Source organism: Carcharhinus amblyrhynchos, chromosome 31 (assembly GCF_965287045.1).
Source record: "Carcharhinus amblyrhynchos chromosome 31, sCarAmb.v2.hapA, whole genome shotgun sequence".
In the NCBI taxonomy this organism is placed as follows: Eukaryota; Metazoa; Chordata; class Chondrichthyes; order Carcharhiniformes; family Carcharhinidae; genus Carcharhinus; species Carcharhinus amblyrhynchos.
The window spans coordinates 25,149,391-25,166,623 of NC_137354.1; the positions used below are offsets into that span (position 1 = coordinate 25,149,391).

The following is a 17,233-nucleotide window of genomic DNA, read 5'->3' on the forward strand; positions in this document are numbered from 1 at the left end:
GCCCTCGATGTTGTGCCGAGCTATGTCCAAACCCAAGATCAAGCTATCCCACTCTCTATCATTTTGGTGAATGAATAAAGAGAATACAAAGATATTGTACAAGGCCCAACAATCTCAGTATTCTAGAACAGATCCCATCAGTCCTGCGGACTTGAGCTACGTTTGCATTCAGTCCCTGGATCCCATGGGCTTTGATTTCTGAAACAGCCTGCTACGCGAGATCTTGTCAAAAACCCTGTAAAAGTCCACATGAACTACATCTACTGCACTACTCTCATCAATCCTCCAGTTACCTCTTCAAAAAATTCTATCAAATTAATCATAGACATGATCCTCCCTCAACATATCCATGCCGAATGTCCTCAATTAATCCATGCCTAAGTGACATTTTATCCTGTGTCTCAGAACCGATTGCAATAATCTGCCTATTACCAAGTTCAGACTGATTGGCCTATCATTATTTGTTCTATCTCTTCCACCACTTTTAAACAAAAGGTACAACATTAGCAGTCCTCTAATTCCACGACACACCTATGTCCAACGAGGATTGGAAAATGATGGTCAAGCCGATCACTATTTCCTCCCTGGCTTCTTTTGATATCCTGGGGTACATTTCATCTGGCCCTGTGATTTACCCACTTTCAAGGATGCTAATCCTCTTAATACTTTTATGTCTCCCTATGGTTTATATCCAATGTTTCAGGCTTCTCCTTGAATCTGCACTAAAGATGCTTACATCTTCCATCTCTACCCATAGATTATCTTTTTGGTCTTTTATGCTGTCTACTCTTTCCAATCATGCTCTCTCTTTACTTTCCTAATTTACTTTTTGATTTCACCCTTCCCCTCAGTCCATACTCTTGGCTTTCTGTAGTATTGGGTTTTCAGTGTCTGACATAAGCTTCTTTTTTCTGCAAGCTCTTCGACATTCAGGGGCTCTAGATTTGCCCGTCCCACCTATTTCTTTGTGGGAACACCTCAAAGCCCTTCTAACCCCTTGAATCTCCCCTTTTAACACCTCGCAGTGCTCGGACAGTGATTTACCTTCCCTGTTTCCAATCCACTTTGGCTAAATCTGCGTGTAAAATAGGCCCTGCCTCAATTTAAAACTTTAATTTCTGTTTTAGCTTTGTTCTTTTCTGTAATCATGTTATATCTAGCTAAATCATAAATATGATGAATATTCTTTATTAGCTATCTCATCAAACTGCCATGTTTCTATCTTTGCCCTCAAATTATCTGCTTTACTCCTTGCACTGAAGTATATACCCTTGAGCCACAACCAGACTCCCTGTTTTTGATCTTTTGTTTCCTCTGGTTTTCAGACTCAGTCATTAATTTTCTGCCTCCCATTTTAGTTTTTGATTTTGTCCCATCTGAATTCACCTCAGGCTCCTATCCCCGTGCCAAATAGCTTAAATCCTGTCCAGCAGCACTGGCAGATCTCTCTCTCTCTCTGCAAGGATATTTGTCTCAGCCACGTTGAAGTGTAAACTATCCTGCTTGTACCAAGCTGAGGGAGACTAGTATCTTGGCCAAACATTTAACTTAAGCCGTGGACATGCTCTGAACTGGGGTTGGGTCAGGATGGAAGGGAGGGCTTGTCGTATGAGCAACAGTTGAAGAGTTTGGGTCTGTACATGTTGAGTTTAAAAGGATTTGGCGGTGGGGGGGCGGAAATCTTACTGAAGTTTACAGGATACTGCGAGACCTGGATAGAGTGGATGTGGAGAGGACGTTTCCACTAGTAGGAAAAACTAGAAGCAGAAGGTACAACCTCAGGCTAAAGGGACGGTCCTTTAAAACAGAGATGAGGAGGAATTTTTTCAGCCAGAGAGTGGTGAATCTGTGGAACTCTTTGCTTCAGAAGGCTGTGGAGGCCAAGTCATTAAGTGTCTTTAAGACAGAGATAGATAGGTTTTTGATTAATTAGGGGATCAGAGGTTATGGGGAAAAGGAGGAGAATGGGGATGAGAAAAACATCAGCCATGATTGAACGGCAGAGCAAACTCAATGGGCCGAGTGGCCTAATTCTGCTCCTATGTCTTATCGTAAAATCACAGAATCCCTACAGTGCAGAAGGAGGCCATTCGGCCCATCAAGTCTACAACAACCACAACCCCACCCCGACCTTATCCTCCTAACTCTATTTACTCCACTAACCCCCTGACACGAAGGGGCAATTTAGCGTGGTCAATCAACCCAACCCACACATCTTTAGACTGTGGGAGAAAACTGGAGCACCCAGAGGAAACCCACGCAAATTACAAGGTAATCAAGGTTTGGAAATAAGCAAACATTGTAAGAACGTGTATCACAATGTTAAAAAAGCAAATAACTCAAGCTGATTCCTTAGAGGCAAACAGGAGAAATCATGGAAAAGAAGAGAATGGCAGAGGCATTGCACAAATATTGTGTGTACATATTCACAACAGAAGACACATTTTGAACCAGCGATAGATATTAACCTAAGGGATAAAAAGTGAGGAAATTAAGATATCAACAGTGATAACATATGGAAGAAATTCAAGGGATGTGAATCTGGTAATCCCTGGAGCCTGGTGGTCTAGGTTCCAAAAGATATGGTTGTAGGTGATGGAGATAGTGGATATAGATATAGTGGAGATGCTAGCTATGATTATTCCAAAGCTCCTTCGACTTGGGAATGGTTCCATTGGATTAGAAATTGGCAAATGTTACAATGCTTTTCAAGAAAGTAGAGAGTGATGAAACGATATTTTTAAAATTTGTTCATGGGACATGGGTGCCGCTGGTTGGCCAGCATTTATTGCCTATTCCTAGTTGCCCTTGCAGGGTAATTGAGAGTCAACCACAATGTTATGGGTCTGGAGTCACACGTAGGCCAGGTCAGGTAAGGATGGCAGATTTCCTTCCCTAAAAGACATTAATGAACCAAATGGGTTTTTCTGAAAATCGATCATGGTTTCATGGTCATCAGTAGATTGTTAATTCTTTACTGAATTCAAATTTCGCCATGTGCCATGGCGGGATTCGAACCCTGGTCTCCAGAACACTTGCTGAGTTTCTGGATTAACAGTCCAGCGATAATGCCACTAGGCTATTGCTCCTCAGACCAGTACAGACCAGTTAGCCTGACATCAACCATGGGAAAATGCTAGTCTTGACAATGCACTTAGAAAAACATAGTATGATTAGGACAAGTTTGCTGATCATACTAAGCTAGGTAGAAAGATAAACCATGGGAAGGACACAGAGGCTGCAAGGGATAGGGGCAGGTTAGTGAGTGGGCAATACGGTGACTGAATGCAGGATAACCTAAGGAAGTGCGAAGATACTTACTTTGGTCACAGATAGAAAAGAATTTTTAAAAAGAAGTGAAACCTGCAATTGTCGATGTTCAATGAGACTTGGGTGCGCTTGGAAAAGGAACACAGGAAGTTAGCATGCAGGTTAGCAGCAAACATTAAGAAGGCAAATAACAAAGTTGCCTTTATTTTAAGGGGATTGGAGTATATGAATAAAGATTTTTTGCTCCAGTTGCGTAGGATTTTGGCAAGACATTGGAAATACTGTGCATTTTGATCTCCACATTTAAGGATGCTAAGACTCACTAAATTGGTCCCTGGGATGAGGAGGTTGCCCTATGATGACTAGCTGAGTAAATTAGATTGATATTCACTGGAGTTTAGAAGAATGAGATGTGATCCTATTAAAACCAACAAAATTCTGAAGAAATTTGATAGGATGGATGCTGAGAGATCGTTTCCTGTTGGCTGGGAAATCTAAAACACGGGGTACAGACTCAGGATAAGGGTCTGATCATTTAGGATTGAGTAATAAAGAAATTTTTTCACTCCAAAGGATTAGAATCTTTGGAATACTCTTCCTCAGAAGGTTTTGGATGCTCCATCACCGAATATATTTGAGGCTGGGGTAGACAGTTTTTTGGTGTCAGAGGAAATTAAGGACGAAGGGCGTAACCTCGAAAGCCAGTGAGTTTACTATCAAATAAATCGGTTGGACTTAAACCTGGTGTTGTCAGACTTTTTACTGTGTTTACCCCAGTCCAACGCTGGCATATCCACATCGAAATTAAGGAACACAGGGAGTGGGCACCTCATCTTCTGATTAGGCACGCAACAGTGTTCCAGACTTAACACTGAGCTCAATCGCTTCAGACTGTGCACTTTCTCCTCCACTCTTTTTATTTCTATAAATTTATTTTCATTTCTTCAATTGATTCATTTTTCCACCCAGTTTTGTCACTTTCCATCTTTTGTTGCTCCTCGCCACCATCTCCCTCCCTGCACCGGACCAGGGCCATCCTGTTCCAGGTTATCATTTGTCTTTTCTCTGCTAATAACACATTCTGATCTCTGAATGTTCCGCTATCAACACCCTTCTTGGTCATGATTGTCACCATTTATGCTCCCTTTGTCCTTTTGTCCATAACGTTTTTGTCAATCCCTCCCTAGCCTCCAGCATTCGCTAGTCCTACAGCTCCAACATCCCCCACCACCCCCTTGCAACAATATAAATCTCATCCTATTTCCAGTTCTGGCGAAGAATTATCCAGACTTTAAACATTAGTTATTTTCTCTCTCCACAGATGCTGTCAGAACTGCTGAGATTTTCCAGCAATTTCTGATTTTGCTTTTCATTGACCTTAATGAGAAAATATTGTGACATAGCAATGCCACTGAAACCCTAGTCAATTAATCCGGAATTTTCCCAATGTCTCCTGTGTATCATTCTCCAGTTGAAATGGGGGCTGGTTTAGCTCAATGACTGGATAGCTGGTTTGCGATGCAGAGCCACATCAACAGACAGGCTCAATTCCTGTATCGGCTGAGGTTATCCACTAAGGCTCGGCCTTCTCAGCCTTGCCCCTTGCCTGAGGTATGGCAAATCTTTTTCACTTAACGAAAGAGGCCATAGTCCTATGGCGACTTTCATTAAGTGAAAGATCGTGACATCAGAAGTCTAGTTTTAAACTATTAAGCATTAAAAAAAAGTTATTACATCAAATATATACGCAACAAAATGTTTTCTTAAAAGAAAAAAGAAAGGTCATGGACTTCGGGCAACTTGTTTCTCTATCAACTGCTTTAGTAATCAGCTTTTTGTTTGTTGTCTAATGAACTTTGGGAGTGTGTAAAATCTCTTGCCGAAATTGCAGTTAATTTTAACAATGGGCACTCTGCCCCACCCTTGCTTTTAAAAAGAAATTCCTCAATTTACTGCCAGGTTGCTGTAAAAATGAGACATGTCAGTCAGTTCAAAAAGCAACCGGTTTGCCAAATCCATTGCTCAAAGTGTAATGTTGCAAATTAAGTGGTTACGATCATCTCAAACCAATTGCCAGTGACACAATTATGCCAAATTTCAGAACCCATGAAACAATATATGCAGAGGCCATGCAGATTCACTGATTGGCCCAGTAGCTTTAATTAGTGCACAAAGCAAGGCAGGTCTACTTCAGACTTCTCACAAGCCTTAAGTTTGTCCCAAGAGAGGCCAAGCATCCTCTCTTGGGACAGTGACTGTCAAAATGGCAATCAAAGGACATCTCCTTACCATGTCATCCATTTCTTCTTCCTTACTATACCGAGCATAATCCTTTCGTAACGTACGCATTAAAATCATGGAAACCAATCCAACCAGGAAAATCACCATCATGAAGGAGTTGAAGATAGAAAACCAGTGAATCTGTCAGCACAAAAAAAGTTGCATCTTAAGAATTTGCACATTAATTTCACTTTACAGAATTGGCATGCAAAGTTGTATCTTACAATTAATTCTGAGACAAATCAATATTCATTAAGATGAGCTTTAACATCTACAGAAGCAATCTGTCATTGTAGTTAGAGTCATCAGGAAACTCAACCACACTGATCAAAGGTCCTGCTTTTAATTCTTAACCTGCCTGAAATTGATTTCAGCAAGGTGTAACTGCCTGCTCCATCTCTCTATTAAGGTGAGGAAGAAAATTATTTTCAGTGGCTTCTGCTGGGAAACTGGTATATGCACACTGGGCAAGGGCAGGGCAGCATCAGCAATAATACCCATTATGATTAAAGAGCATGCCATTACCCAATCACTGGACTCAAAAAGTTTTGTACAGGAGGGCAACTAGTCCCCATACAGTCATACCTCACTAGAAGACAACACCTTTAGGGGGACAGTGGACAATATTGGGGAAAAGAATACAATTAGAAGGCTAAAAGAAATGATAACACAGCATTTTTTTTTATACGAGAACTACCCCTAATTTTTAAAAAAAGTCATTTACTTTATTTGCATTAACATGAACTACTGACATGACTATGACACAGTGAGGCAGTGGTTAACGCTGCTGCCTCACAGTGGCAGGGACCTGGGTTCAATTCCCAGCTTGGGTCACTGTCTGTGTGGAGTTTGCAAATTCTCCGTGTCTACGTGGGTTTCCTCCCACAATCCAAAGATGTGCAGGTTAGGCGGATTGGCCATGATAAATTCTCACTCAGTGTACCCAGACAGGCGCCGGAGTGTGGCAGCTATGGGACGGTAACTTCATCGCAGTGTGAATGTACATCTCCTTGTGACTACTAACTAAACTTTAACTTTGATAAGCTGTGGCTATATTGGACAACTAACAAATTGGAAAAGCAAGATTCATTAATCTAGAACAATAACACTTATTGTCCAGCATGAACATTAGTCAACTGAAAATTACTGCATCAACTTTATCTTGCAATGAAAGATTTTCCAATCAGGCACTGCTTTAATCTCCTGGCCATTATTTAGAAAAGGTGGGTCCCAATGTGTTATCAGGACTTCTGGCTGCTGATTTTACAATACTTAAGTTACACTTTAACTACGAGAATACCCACAGGAGAAGAGCGAACATATGTTCCAATGTGTATATAATATTTATTCTATATAATACTGTATCCGCAGACTAAATTCTGTGAACCCTCAATTATCCTTCACAGTCAGAATGTCGCGTGAGACAACAGCATAAAAACTGATGCTCTATTGCAACGGAGGGCGGCTGCATTGTCAGAGATCTACTGAATCCCTCCAGTGGAGGAGGCAGAAATTCGGCCCATCAAGTCTGCACTGACTCTTCAAAAGGCCCCCCCCCCCCCCCATCCCCATAACCCCGTGTATTTAAAATGACCAATCCCCTAACCTGCACATTTTTGGACTGTGGGAGGAAACCCACACAGACAGTGCAAAATCCACACAGGCAGTCACCCAAAGGCAGGAAGTTAATCCTGGTCCTTGGTGCTATGAGCTTTGGTGCTGTGAGGCAGCAGCGCCACCAAAATGTCACCTTTCAGATAAGACATTAATCTGCATTCTCAGCTGAACATAAAAGATGCCATGGCACTATCTTGAAGAATAGATGAGTTATCAAACTGAATGTTGTATTTTCAACACTACACTTGAAGTAGTACTTATTTGGCTATACAATTCTATAAATTATATTAATGAAGCTGAACTGCAGAACCTTAAAGACCAGCCCATTAGTCTAGTCTCTCTACTAGTTAGAAGTGTGACCCAACACAGCACTCAACCATACAGAAGCAGCAGCATCAAATTCAAACCCTAATTTGTAGCAAGTTGGGATATCACAACTGAAGTGATAATTGGAGAGATACCATGTGCTACAGTTGGGATAGGGAATTAGAGGGCTCTGGGTCAGGGAGAGCAACCTAGGGCTCCAAACTGTCAATTACCCAGCAGGTAAGGAAGCATCAATGGAGACAGGAACAGAATTAAAGTTTTGAGTCCAATATAACTAATTGGTCTTGAAATATTAACTTGGTTTCACTCTCCTCCAAAACCATCCTCAACACTAGTACCCCTCAAGGCTGTGTTCTCAGCCCCTTACTATACTCCTAACACACCTATGACTGTGCAGCCAAATTCCCCTCCAGCTCGATTTTCAAGTTTGCTGATGAAGCCACCATAGTGGGTTGGATCTCAAACAATGACGAGAGTGTACAGGAATGAGATAGAGAATCTGGTGAACTGGTGTGATGGCAATAATCTCTCCCTCAAGGTCAACAAAATGAAGGATATAGTCATAGACTTCAGGAAGCTTAAAGGAGAACATGCCCCTGTCTCCATCAATGGGGACAAATTAGAAATGGCCGACAGCTTCAGGTTTTTAGCTGTCCAGATCAACGGCCTGTCCTAGTTACCCCCATGCCAACACCATAATTAAGAAAGCTCACCAATGCCTCTACTTTCTCAGAAGATCAAGGAAATTTATGTCCACTACGACTCTCACCAACCTTCACTGATGCACATAGGAAGTATTTTTTCTGGTTATATCACAGCTTGGTGTGGCTCCTGTTCTATCCAAGACCGCAAGAAACTACATAGGTCGAGGTCAAAGCCCATCACTCAAACTAACCTCCCATCCACTGACACTGTCTACACTCCCGCTGCCTCAGAAAAGCAGCCAGCATAATTAAGGACCCCACACATCCTGAACATACTCCCTTCCACCTTCTCTCATTGGGAAAAGGAAGCAAAAGTCTGAGGACATATCAACCTACTCAAGAACAGCTTCTTCTCTCCTGCCATCAGACTTTTGAATTGGCCTACCTCGCATTAAGTTGATCTTTCTCTACACCCTAGCTATGACTGTAACACTACATTCTGCACCCTCTCCTTTTCTTCTTTAATGAATGGTATGCTTTGTCTGTATAGTGCATAAGAAATAATACTTTTCACTGTATACCAATACATGTGACAATAAATCAGATCAAATCACATCATATCAAATGCTGCCACACCTGCTGAGTTTTTTCAGCACTTACTGCTTTTATTTCCAATCTCAAGCATCCACATACTTTGCTTTTATTCCAGTACTCCAATGGATTACTAAACAATAACATAAAGGATTGGCTGAGGGCACTATCAGAATTGGTTTGATGTTTCATGTTTGAAAAGCGTGCACAGTATATACTGTCCAAGTTCACACACTGAGTGAAATAATGCGGTACTACTACTGGTACAAGTGCATTCTAGCTTAAATCCAGGCAAAAAGTGTGCCATGAAAATGGTAATTCTTAAAATGCAACATACTCGGTGTTGGAAGAAGGATGGGTCAAGGTATTTATCAAATCGGTCCTCAAACTTCACATCAGATTTCTTCCATTTCATCTAAAAAAAACAGAAAAGACCAATTGAGTTAGAACAATACACGGTAGCACACAGGATGAAGTTGGCAGAAATATTATCAACTTTGTTGGAGCATGACCGCACAATTTGATTTACGTGGTCATGAGGGTTTATAATGCAGATTGCTCAAAACATCAATGCGTAAAAGTCTATCCCACTTAAGATTTACGTAACATTTCAAATGCTGCTGCATTGTCATAAGGTCAAGTCATGTAACCTCATGACATGCTGCTCCATTGAACGATCATTCTTTCCTTGGTTAAGTGATTTGGCAACTTAGACTAACTGCGGATGGAGATTCTGGCCAAAGAAAACAATATTCAAACTGTAAGGACATTCAGGCAAAATACGTGACCTTTTCCTCTCTGCACCTTTCCATCCAACTCTCAAAACCCAATCTCTCAAAACAGAGCTCTGACAGCAAAACCAAACCAGATAGTGGATAAACCAGCAGTGTTTTACTACGGGATCCTGAATCTCAATAAAGGTAACGATGATGATATGAGGCATATGGTGGCTATGATGGACTGGGAAACATTACTGAAAGGAAGGACAGTAGACAGGCAATGGCAGCCATTTAAAGGAATGAATAGGTGAACTCCAGAAGTCATTTATTCCTATTTGGTGCAAAAATAGAAAAGGAACTGTGGTCAAACCATGGCTTACAAGGGAAATTTGAGATCATATTAGTTTCAAAGAAGCAGCATAAAAATTGGCAAGAGAAAAACAATAAACCTAAGGATTGGGAGCAGTTTAAAATTCAGCAAAGGAGAACCAAGGAAATGATTAAGAAGGGGAAAATAGAGTGTGAAAGCAAACTAGCAGGGAACATCACAACTGAGTAGAAGTTCCTATAGGCATGTAAAAAGAAAGATTGACAAAAATGAACGTAGGCCTCTTACAGGGAAATTTATAACAGGGAACAAGGAAATGGTTGAGGAGTGAAATTCGTACTTTGTTTCTGTCTTCACAAAGGAAGACAAGAATAACTTACTAGAAGTTCTGAGAAACACAAGTTTTAGTGAGCAGCTGAAGGACATTAAGATTAGTAGAAAAATGGTTTTGGGGAAATTAATGGAATTGAAGGTGGATAAATCGCCAGGGCATGATTTCATTTAAAGAAATGGCTCTGGAAATAGTAGATCCATTAGTGGTCATTTTCCAAAATTCTTGGGACTCTGGAATAGTTCTACAGATTGGAGGGTAGCTAATGTAAGCCTGCTGTTCAAAAAGGGAGGAAGGGAGAAAGCAGAGAGCTATAGACCAGCGAGCCTCACGTTGGTAGTCGGGAAGTCCATTATCAAGGATTTCACAACTCAGCACGTGGAAAGAAGTGGTATAATCGGACAAAAATTCAGCATGGATTTACAAAAGAGAAATCATCCTTAAAGAATCTACAGGAATTCTTTGAGGGAAATTCTTTTGAGGGTGTTACTAGCAGAATTGACCAGAGAGAATCAGCGAATGTGGTTTATTTAGACTTTCAGAAAGCTTCTGACAAGATCTTACATAACAGATGACAATGTAAAGTTAAAGCTCATGGGATTGTGGGTAATATCGTGAGATGGCAAGAACTCTGGTTAGCAGACAAAAAAGCTAAGAGTTGGTAATAAATGGGCGTTTTTCTGATTGGCAGGCAGGGCTTAGTGGGGTATTGCAGTTTTCTGTGTCTGAACCCCAACTGTTCACATTATATATTAATGATTTGGATGAGTCAACTAAGTGTATTATTTCCAAATTTTCAGAGGATACAAAGTTGGGTGGGAGGGCGAGCTGTGAGGAGGATGCAGAGATGCTTCAGCATGATTTGGACAAGCTGTGCATGTAGGTATTTGCATGGCAGATGCAGTGCAATATGGATAAAGGTGAAGTTATCCACTTCAGTCGCATAAATAAGGCGATTATTTGAATGGGTATAAATTCAGAGATGGATATTCAGTGAGACTTTGGTGTCCTCATACATCAGTTGCTGCAAGCAAGCACGCACGCAGGAGCAGCAGATAGTAAAGAAGACAAAGTGTTGGCCTTCATAGCAAAAGGATTTGTGCATAGGAATAGGGATGTTTTGCTCCAATTGTATAGGTGTTGGTGAGGCCACACCTGGAGTATTGTGTGGTATTCTGGTATCCTTATCTAAAGAAGGATGCTTTTGATAGAGAGGGAGTACAGCAAAGGTTTACCAGGCTGATTCATGGGATAGTAGGAGTGTCATATAAGGAAAGATTAAATTGGTTAGGATTATATTCACTGGAGTTTAGAAGAGAGAGAGGGTATCTGATAAAAACTATTCTAGCAGGATTAGACAGGGTAGATTTAGAAAGAACGTTCCCAACGGTGGGAGAATCTGGAGGTAGGAGTCACTGTTTGAGGATAAGGAGTAAACCTTTTAGGAGGGGCGTGGAGAAATTTCTTCACTCTCAGAGGTAAATCTGTGGAATTCACTACGATAGAAAATGTTGCCTGGTTTCAAGACAAAATTAGATATAGCTCTTGGGGTTAAAGGGATCAAGAGATTTTCCGGGGGGGGGGGGGGGGGGGGGGGGGGGGGGGAAGGAGGGGGAGGAGGTGAAATCAGGGTATTGAATTGAATTATCAGCCATGATCATAATGAATGGTGCAGCAGACTCAAAGGGCCTACACCTACTTCTATTTTCTATGTGTTTCTTTGTACTGGGTGCTCCTGTTGAGCTGGTATTGAGACTGCATGTGTAACACACCACTACCAAAAACAATCTGATTGATTCACAACGCTGCCACTTAAACTACAATTGTTTTAGGATGGGATTACAGTTCCTCTGAAGAAAGTCATTATTCAGTGACCTAACACAGTAAAGTATCGAGTCAATAAACAGAGATTCAGAGGAATTGGTGCCATTGAAGTTGTTGAGCTTTCATAACATCTTGTTCAGATTATTACTTAGTGACAATGTGCTAGGAAATTTTTCAGTCAAGTTCCTGTACTCTCATTACACACATCCTGGTCACTCCTCTATTAAGAAATGTACTAACACCTGTTTGGTACCAAGACAAAGCTAAGGAACATATTGGTTTAAAATACAGATAAGGAGAATTTCACCACATACAGCAGCCTTACTATGAAAAGGAAATGCTCTGAAAAGCAACAACTTATCCCTTAGAGGCTAATTTGCAGTTTTAGTATCAGGAGCCAGGAAAACAGAACTTATGTTGGCGGCACGGTGGCATAGTTAGCACTGCTGCCTCACAGCACCAGGGACCTGGGTTCGATTCAGTTTCAGTGCTCCAGTTTCTTCGCACAGTCTGAAAGATGTGCTGGTTAGGTGCATTGGCAACACTAAACTCTCCCTCAGTGTACCCGAATAGACACCTGAGTGTGGCCACTAGGGGATTTTCACAGAAACTTCATTGCAGTGTTAATGTAAGCCTACTTGTGACATTAATAAATTGAAAACTGCACAGTGGCACAGTAGTTAGCACTCAAGCCTCAGTACCAGGGACTTGGGTTCGATTCCTGGCTTGGATCACTGTGCAAAGTCTGCACAGGTTTCCTCCGGGTGCTCCAGTTTCTTCCCATAGTCCGAAAGACGTGGTTAGGTGCACTGGCCATGCTAAATTCTCCCTCAGTGTACCCGAACAGGCATCAGAATGTGGCCACTAGGAAACTTTCACAGTAATTTCATTGTAGTGTTAATGTAAAGCTACTTGTGACATTAATAAACTAAAAACGGTGGAATCTGAACACTTCACCCTATGATTTGCTAGCTTAGTATCATAACCAACAGACTACTGAATTTGTTGATTATACGTACAGATCTCAGCGTGACCTGAAACACAGCAAGATGTTGGAAAACAGCAATTGCACTTCAGTATGGCTGCGCCAAAATCCTGGAATTCCCTCCCTAATAGCACTGTAGGTGTATCTACACCAAGTGGACTACAGTGGTTCAAAAAGGCAGCTCACTGCCAGCTTCTCAAGGGCAACCAGGGGCAGGCAATAAATGCTGACCTAGCCAGTGACACACTCATCCCTTGAATGAGTGAATGAAAGAAATTAGAATGTGTTGCAATCAGTTAGGCTAGATCTTCACAAAAAGGTGCTGACTTTTCAAGAAGACAGCAACTGCAAAGTCCAATTGGGCAACTAATGCCTGGGTGTTTAGACGTGGCTGTACGTGAGTTCTGACGTTCTTGAACTAAGTACGAAAATAAAACATCCCAAGATCCAGGATATCTTGCAGGCAAGCAATACATTAAAAAAAGTTAAAGGTGGAGAATGTATACTCAAGTTTCCATTTTTGGGTGATCCTCTGAATACGAGTTGTGTTCAGGAATGCCTTTTTTGGTTAAAGTGCAGCAGGTTTTAAAATATTTATTGTAGGTGAAAATGAGAAGAACTGTCCCTTGGCTTGAGGAAGCCAAGAAAATAAGGTGAGCATTAAAAAGCATCATGGCTGCAGAAACTCGCACATTAATACGGGCTGTTGATATGATAATATTTTAATTCAAAATATTAGGACAAGTATCAAATCTGGGAAATAATGAAGGAAATATCCCAGAAGAGAGTTATGTTGAAAGTTGATCCTTTTGAGATTATGCACACTGCACAAAGATTACAAATAGATATCACAAGTCTAAAACAAATAGTGGAGAGAAAGGAAACACCTACTCTCCAGTGTGTTGGTACAGGTTCTAAGTTATCAGCATTTTACCAAAAAGATTGCTTATAGTGAAAAACTGTTTGAGCTATTAGAACAACACAACAATGTGCTTCTCTCTTTGGAAATGGGCGATCTGTTTCTCTATCTTCAGTTTTTTAGTTCTCTGCTTTTTGCTTTCAGAAATCTATTATAGTTGAATTTATGTTGCAACAAAGTGTATGTTTTAAACAGCTGTCCCCAATTGGGGAGGGATTAGAGAATCATTACAAGAATATATAAAGCAGTCCACTGAGTGTCTTGGAAGAACTAGGAGACGCTGTGACTTTGCTTTGTTTTGGAACAAAATGTACAGGCTAGTTTCAGATTCATTTTTCCTCAAGGCACAATTATTAGAGTTACTGGTGAGTGGCTTGGAGGGGAGGTTGTAGGTGGCAGCGGTCCCAGGTATGTGCTTACCCTTCTCAATGCTATTGGTTGTGGGTTTGTTGCCTTGGTGAATTCCTGCAGCTTGTAGATGGTACATACTGCTGCCAGTATTGGTGATGGAGGAAGTGAATGTTTGTGGATGGGGTGCCAATCAAGCATGTTGCTTTGTCCTGGACGGTGTCAGGTTTCTTGAGTGTTGTTGGAACGGTACTCATCCAGGCAAGTGGAGAATATCCCATCCCTTTCCTGATTTGTGCCTTATGGATTGTGGGCAGGATTTGAGCGTCAGGAGGTGAATCACTCACCACAGGATTCCGAGCCTCTGACCTGTTCTTGTAGCCACATTTATAAGGCTAGTCCAGCCATGTGACTGCTGATGCAAGTAACCTCAGGCCTACATTCACATCTAATACACTTAAAGGCCCCATTAGCTTGACTCCCAACCTTAAAGTTTGCCCTAACCTCGTCAATAATATTGTTTTAAAACTGTGCCATCTGAGAGGAAGTCATCAACATGAGTGAAGATGATGTCTGCCAGTTCCCACCCTGGTACCAGTAAGACATGATAGGATCTACGTTCAGTTGGTGACAACTCAAGTTTAATAACAATGATCAGGCTGAACAATGCGGCACTGAAACATCAGTTAAACCATATTCACCCTTTTCAATTTCCAAAGTTTCCCCTCAACTTCTGGTGCCCCTTAGGAGGCTTGAGAAACATTTCCCTCTGGAGGTGATCCCCTGCAGACATGCAGCTTCTATATCCACTGACTGACACTCGCATGAAAACCTCAATGTAACGGCTAGAAAACGTTGCAAAATGACCTCCCTGCTGGGTGAGTTCATGCTGAGATTTTTAATCTACCAAGTACTCTTCAAATCCTCGGGTCACTAACCTGGCCTTGCAAATGCCATCTGATAGGAACTTTTCCATGCAGGCCTTTTCCATGCAGGCCTTTCCCCCAGTGATAATGCTGACTGACCCCCATTTGGGAATACATATCAAACTCCTGCCAGCTGTCCAACCCTACCTGTTTAGCCACACATGTCTCTTTATCCCAACAATCACAAAAACCTCTTGGGGACTCCTGTCTCTGCTACTTTGTCACAATGATTCAGCATTCTTCACTCTATGTTGCATACATTTCCACCCCATATTAAATTCCCTGGTCAGTGGCAGACTTGATAGGACGTGGTTGTGCACTTCAATATTTAATAGAAATGGCACAGTGAGCTGTGATTTGCTCAATAAAGATACTGTATTCTTTAAGAACCATACTGGCATCCTGCAGTAGTTTGTGGTAATGTGTGTGCAAAGTGTATTTACAACTTCCAAATAATCATCGTTTTATCCATCAAGCTTTTATCCTCACAAGTTAAGACTGCTTGAACCCGGGTTCCTTAATGGCAGGCAGCAATAGCCTGACCAGCAAAAATGTAGATCCAGTTTTCCCAAACACAGTGGCTCTGTTGCTCTCCATGTGTACCTTCAAAGAACAAAGAAAAGTACAGCACAGCCTTTGGCCCTTCAAGTCTGCAACAATCTAAGATTCTAAGAATCACAATGCCTGCCTAAACTAAAACCATATGCACTTAGAGTCCATATCCTTCCAAACCCATCCTATTCCTGTATTTGTCTTAGTTGCTCCTTAAATGTCGCTATCGTACCTGCTCCCACCACTTCCCCAGGCAGTGCGTTCCAGAACTCACCACCCTCTGTGTAAAAAAAACTTGCCTTGCACATCTCCTCTAAACTTTTCCCATGTACCTTAAATTTATGTCCCCAGGACTTGATTTTTCTATCCTAGAAAACAGCGTCTGACCATCCACTCTGTCCATGCCATTCATAATCTTGTAAACCTCTATTAGGTCTCCTTCGTTCCAGCGAGAACAAACTGAGTTTATCCAACATCTCCTCATAGTTAATACCCTCCAGACCAGGCAACATCCTGGTAAACCTCTTCTGTACCCTCTCCAAAACAACCACATCCTTCTGGTAGTGTGGTGACCAGAATTGTACACAATATTCTAAATGAGGCTTAAGGTTCTGTACAGCTGCAGCATGACCTGCCAATTTTTATACTTGATGCCCCAGCCGATGAAGGCAAGCATGCCATATACTTTCTTGACTACCTTAAAAGAAAGAAGGCGGCTAAGAGGGGACCTTATTGAAACATATAAGATGATTAGAGGTTTAGATAGGGTGGACAGTGATAGCCTTTTTCCTCAGATGAAGAAAGCTAGCACGAGGGGGCATAGCTTTAAATTAAGGGGTGGTAGATATAGGACGGATGTCAGAGGTAGGTTCTTTACCCAGAGGGTGGTGAGGGATTGGAATGTGCTGCCTGCTGCGGTTGTAGATACGCCTAGTTTGAGGGCGTTTAAGAGATCTGTGGATAGGTTTATGGATGGAAAGGGATTGGTTTAAGGTTAGAGGGTCATTGCTATGTTCTATGTTATCTACCTGCGTTGCCATTTTCAGCGATCAGTGGACACGTACGCCCAGATCTTTCTACCTGTCAATACTCCTAAGGGTTCTATCATTTACTGTCTAATTTCTACATGCATTGGACTTTCTGGAATGCATCATCTCACACTTGTCCGGATTGAACTCCATTTGCCATTTCTCTGCCCAAGCCTCCAGTTGGTCTATGTCTTGCTGTATCCTGACAATCCTCTTCACTATCCGCAACTCCACCAATTTTTGTATCGTCCGTGAACTTAGTAATCAGACAAGCTACATTTCCTCCAAATCACTTATATATACTACGAACAAAGGGGCCAGAGCTGATCCCTGTGGAACACCACTAGTCACATCCTTCCATTCAGAAAAGCATCCCTCTACTGCTACCCTCTAATTCTATGGCCAAGCCAGTTCTGTATGCATCTTGCCAGCTTTCATTGAAGACCTGCTTAACAATAGAGCTTTCTCACTAGAAACCACAGTGGTAGTGCTGAAGAGGCTGATCCCAGTTATCCTGCAAGGGGAGTACCCCTTTGGAAAACTA

The 17,233-nt window shown here is 41.7% G+C and overlaps 1 protein-coding gene across 1 annotated transcript in view; it reads right to left on the reverse strand.

The window, feature by feature from the left end:
• The window catches only part of tm9sf3 (transmembrane 9 superfamily member 3), a 144,597-nt gene that overhangs the window by 69,955 nt on the left and 57,409 nt on the right, over positions 1–17,233 (reverse strand). Inside the window, exons 5-6 of the mRNA XM_080215749.1 lie at positions 9,067–9,144; positions 5,560–5,691 (exon numbers count right to left, since the gene is read on the reverse strand). Coding sequence (XP_080071875.1) covers positions 5,560–5,691; positions 9,067–9,144 — 210 coding nt within the window. The remainder of the gene's footprint in view (positions 1–5,559; positions 5,692–9,066; positions 9,145–17,233) is intronic.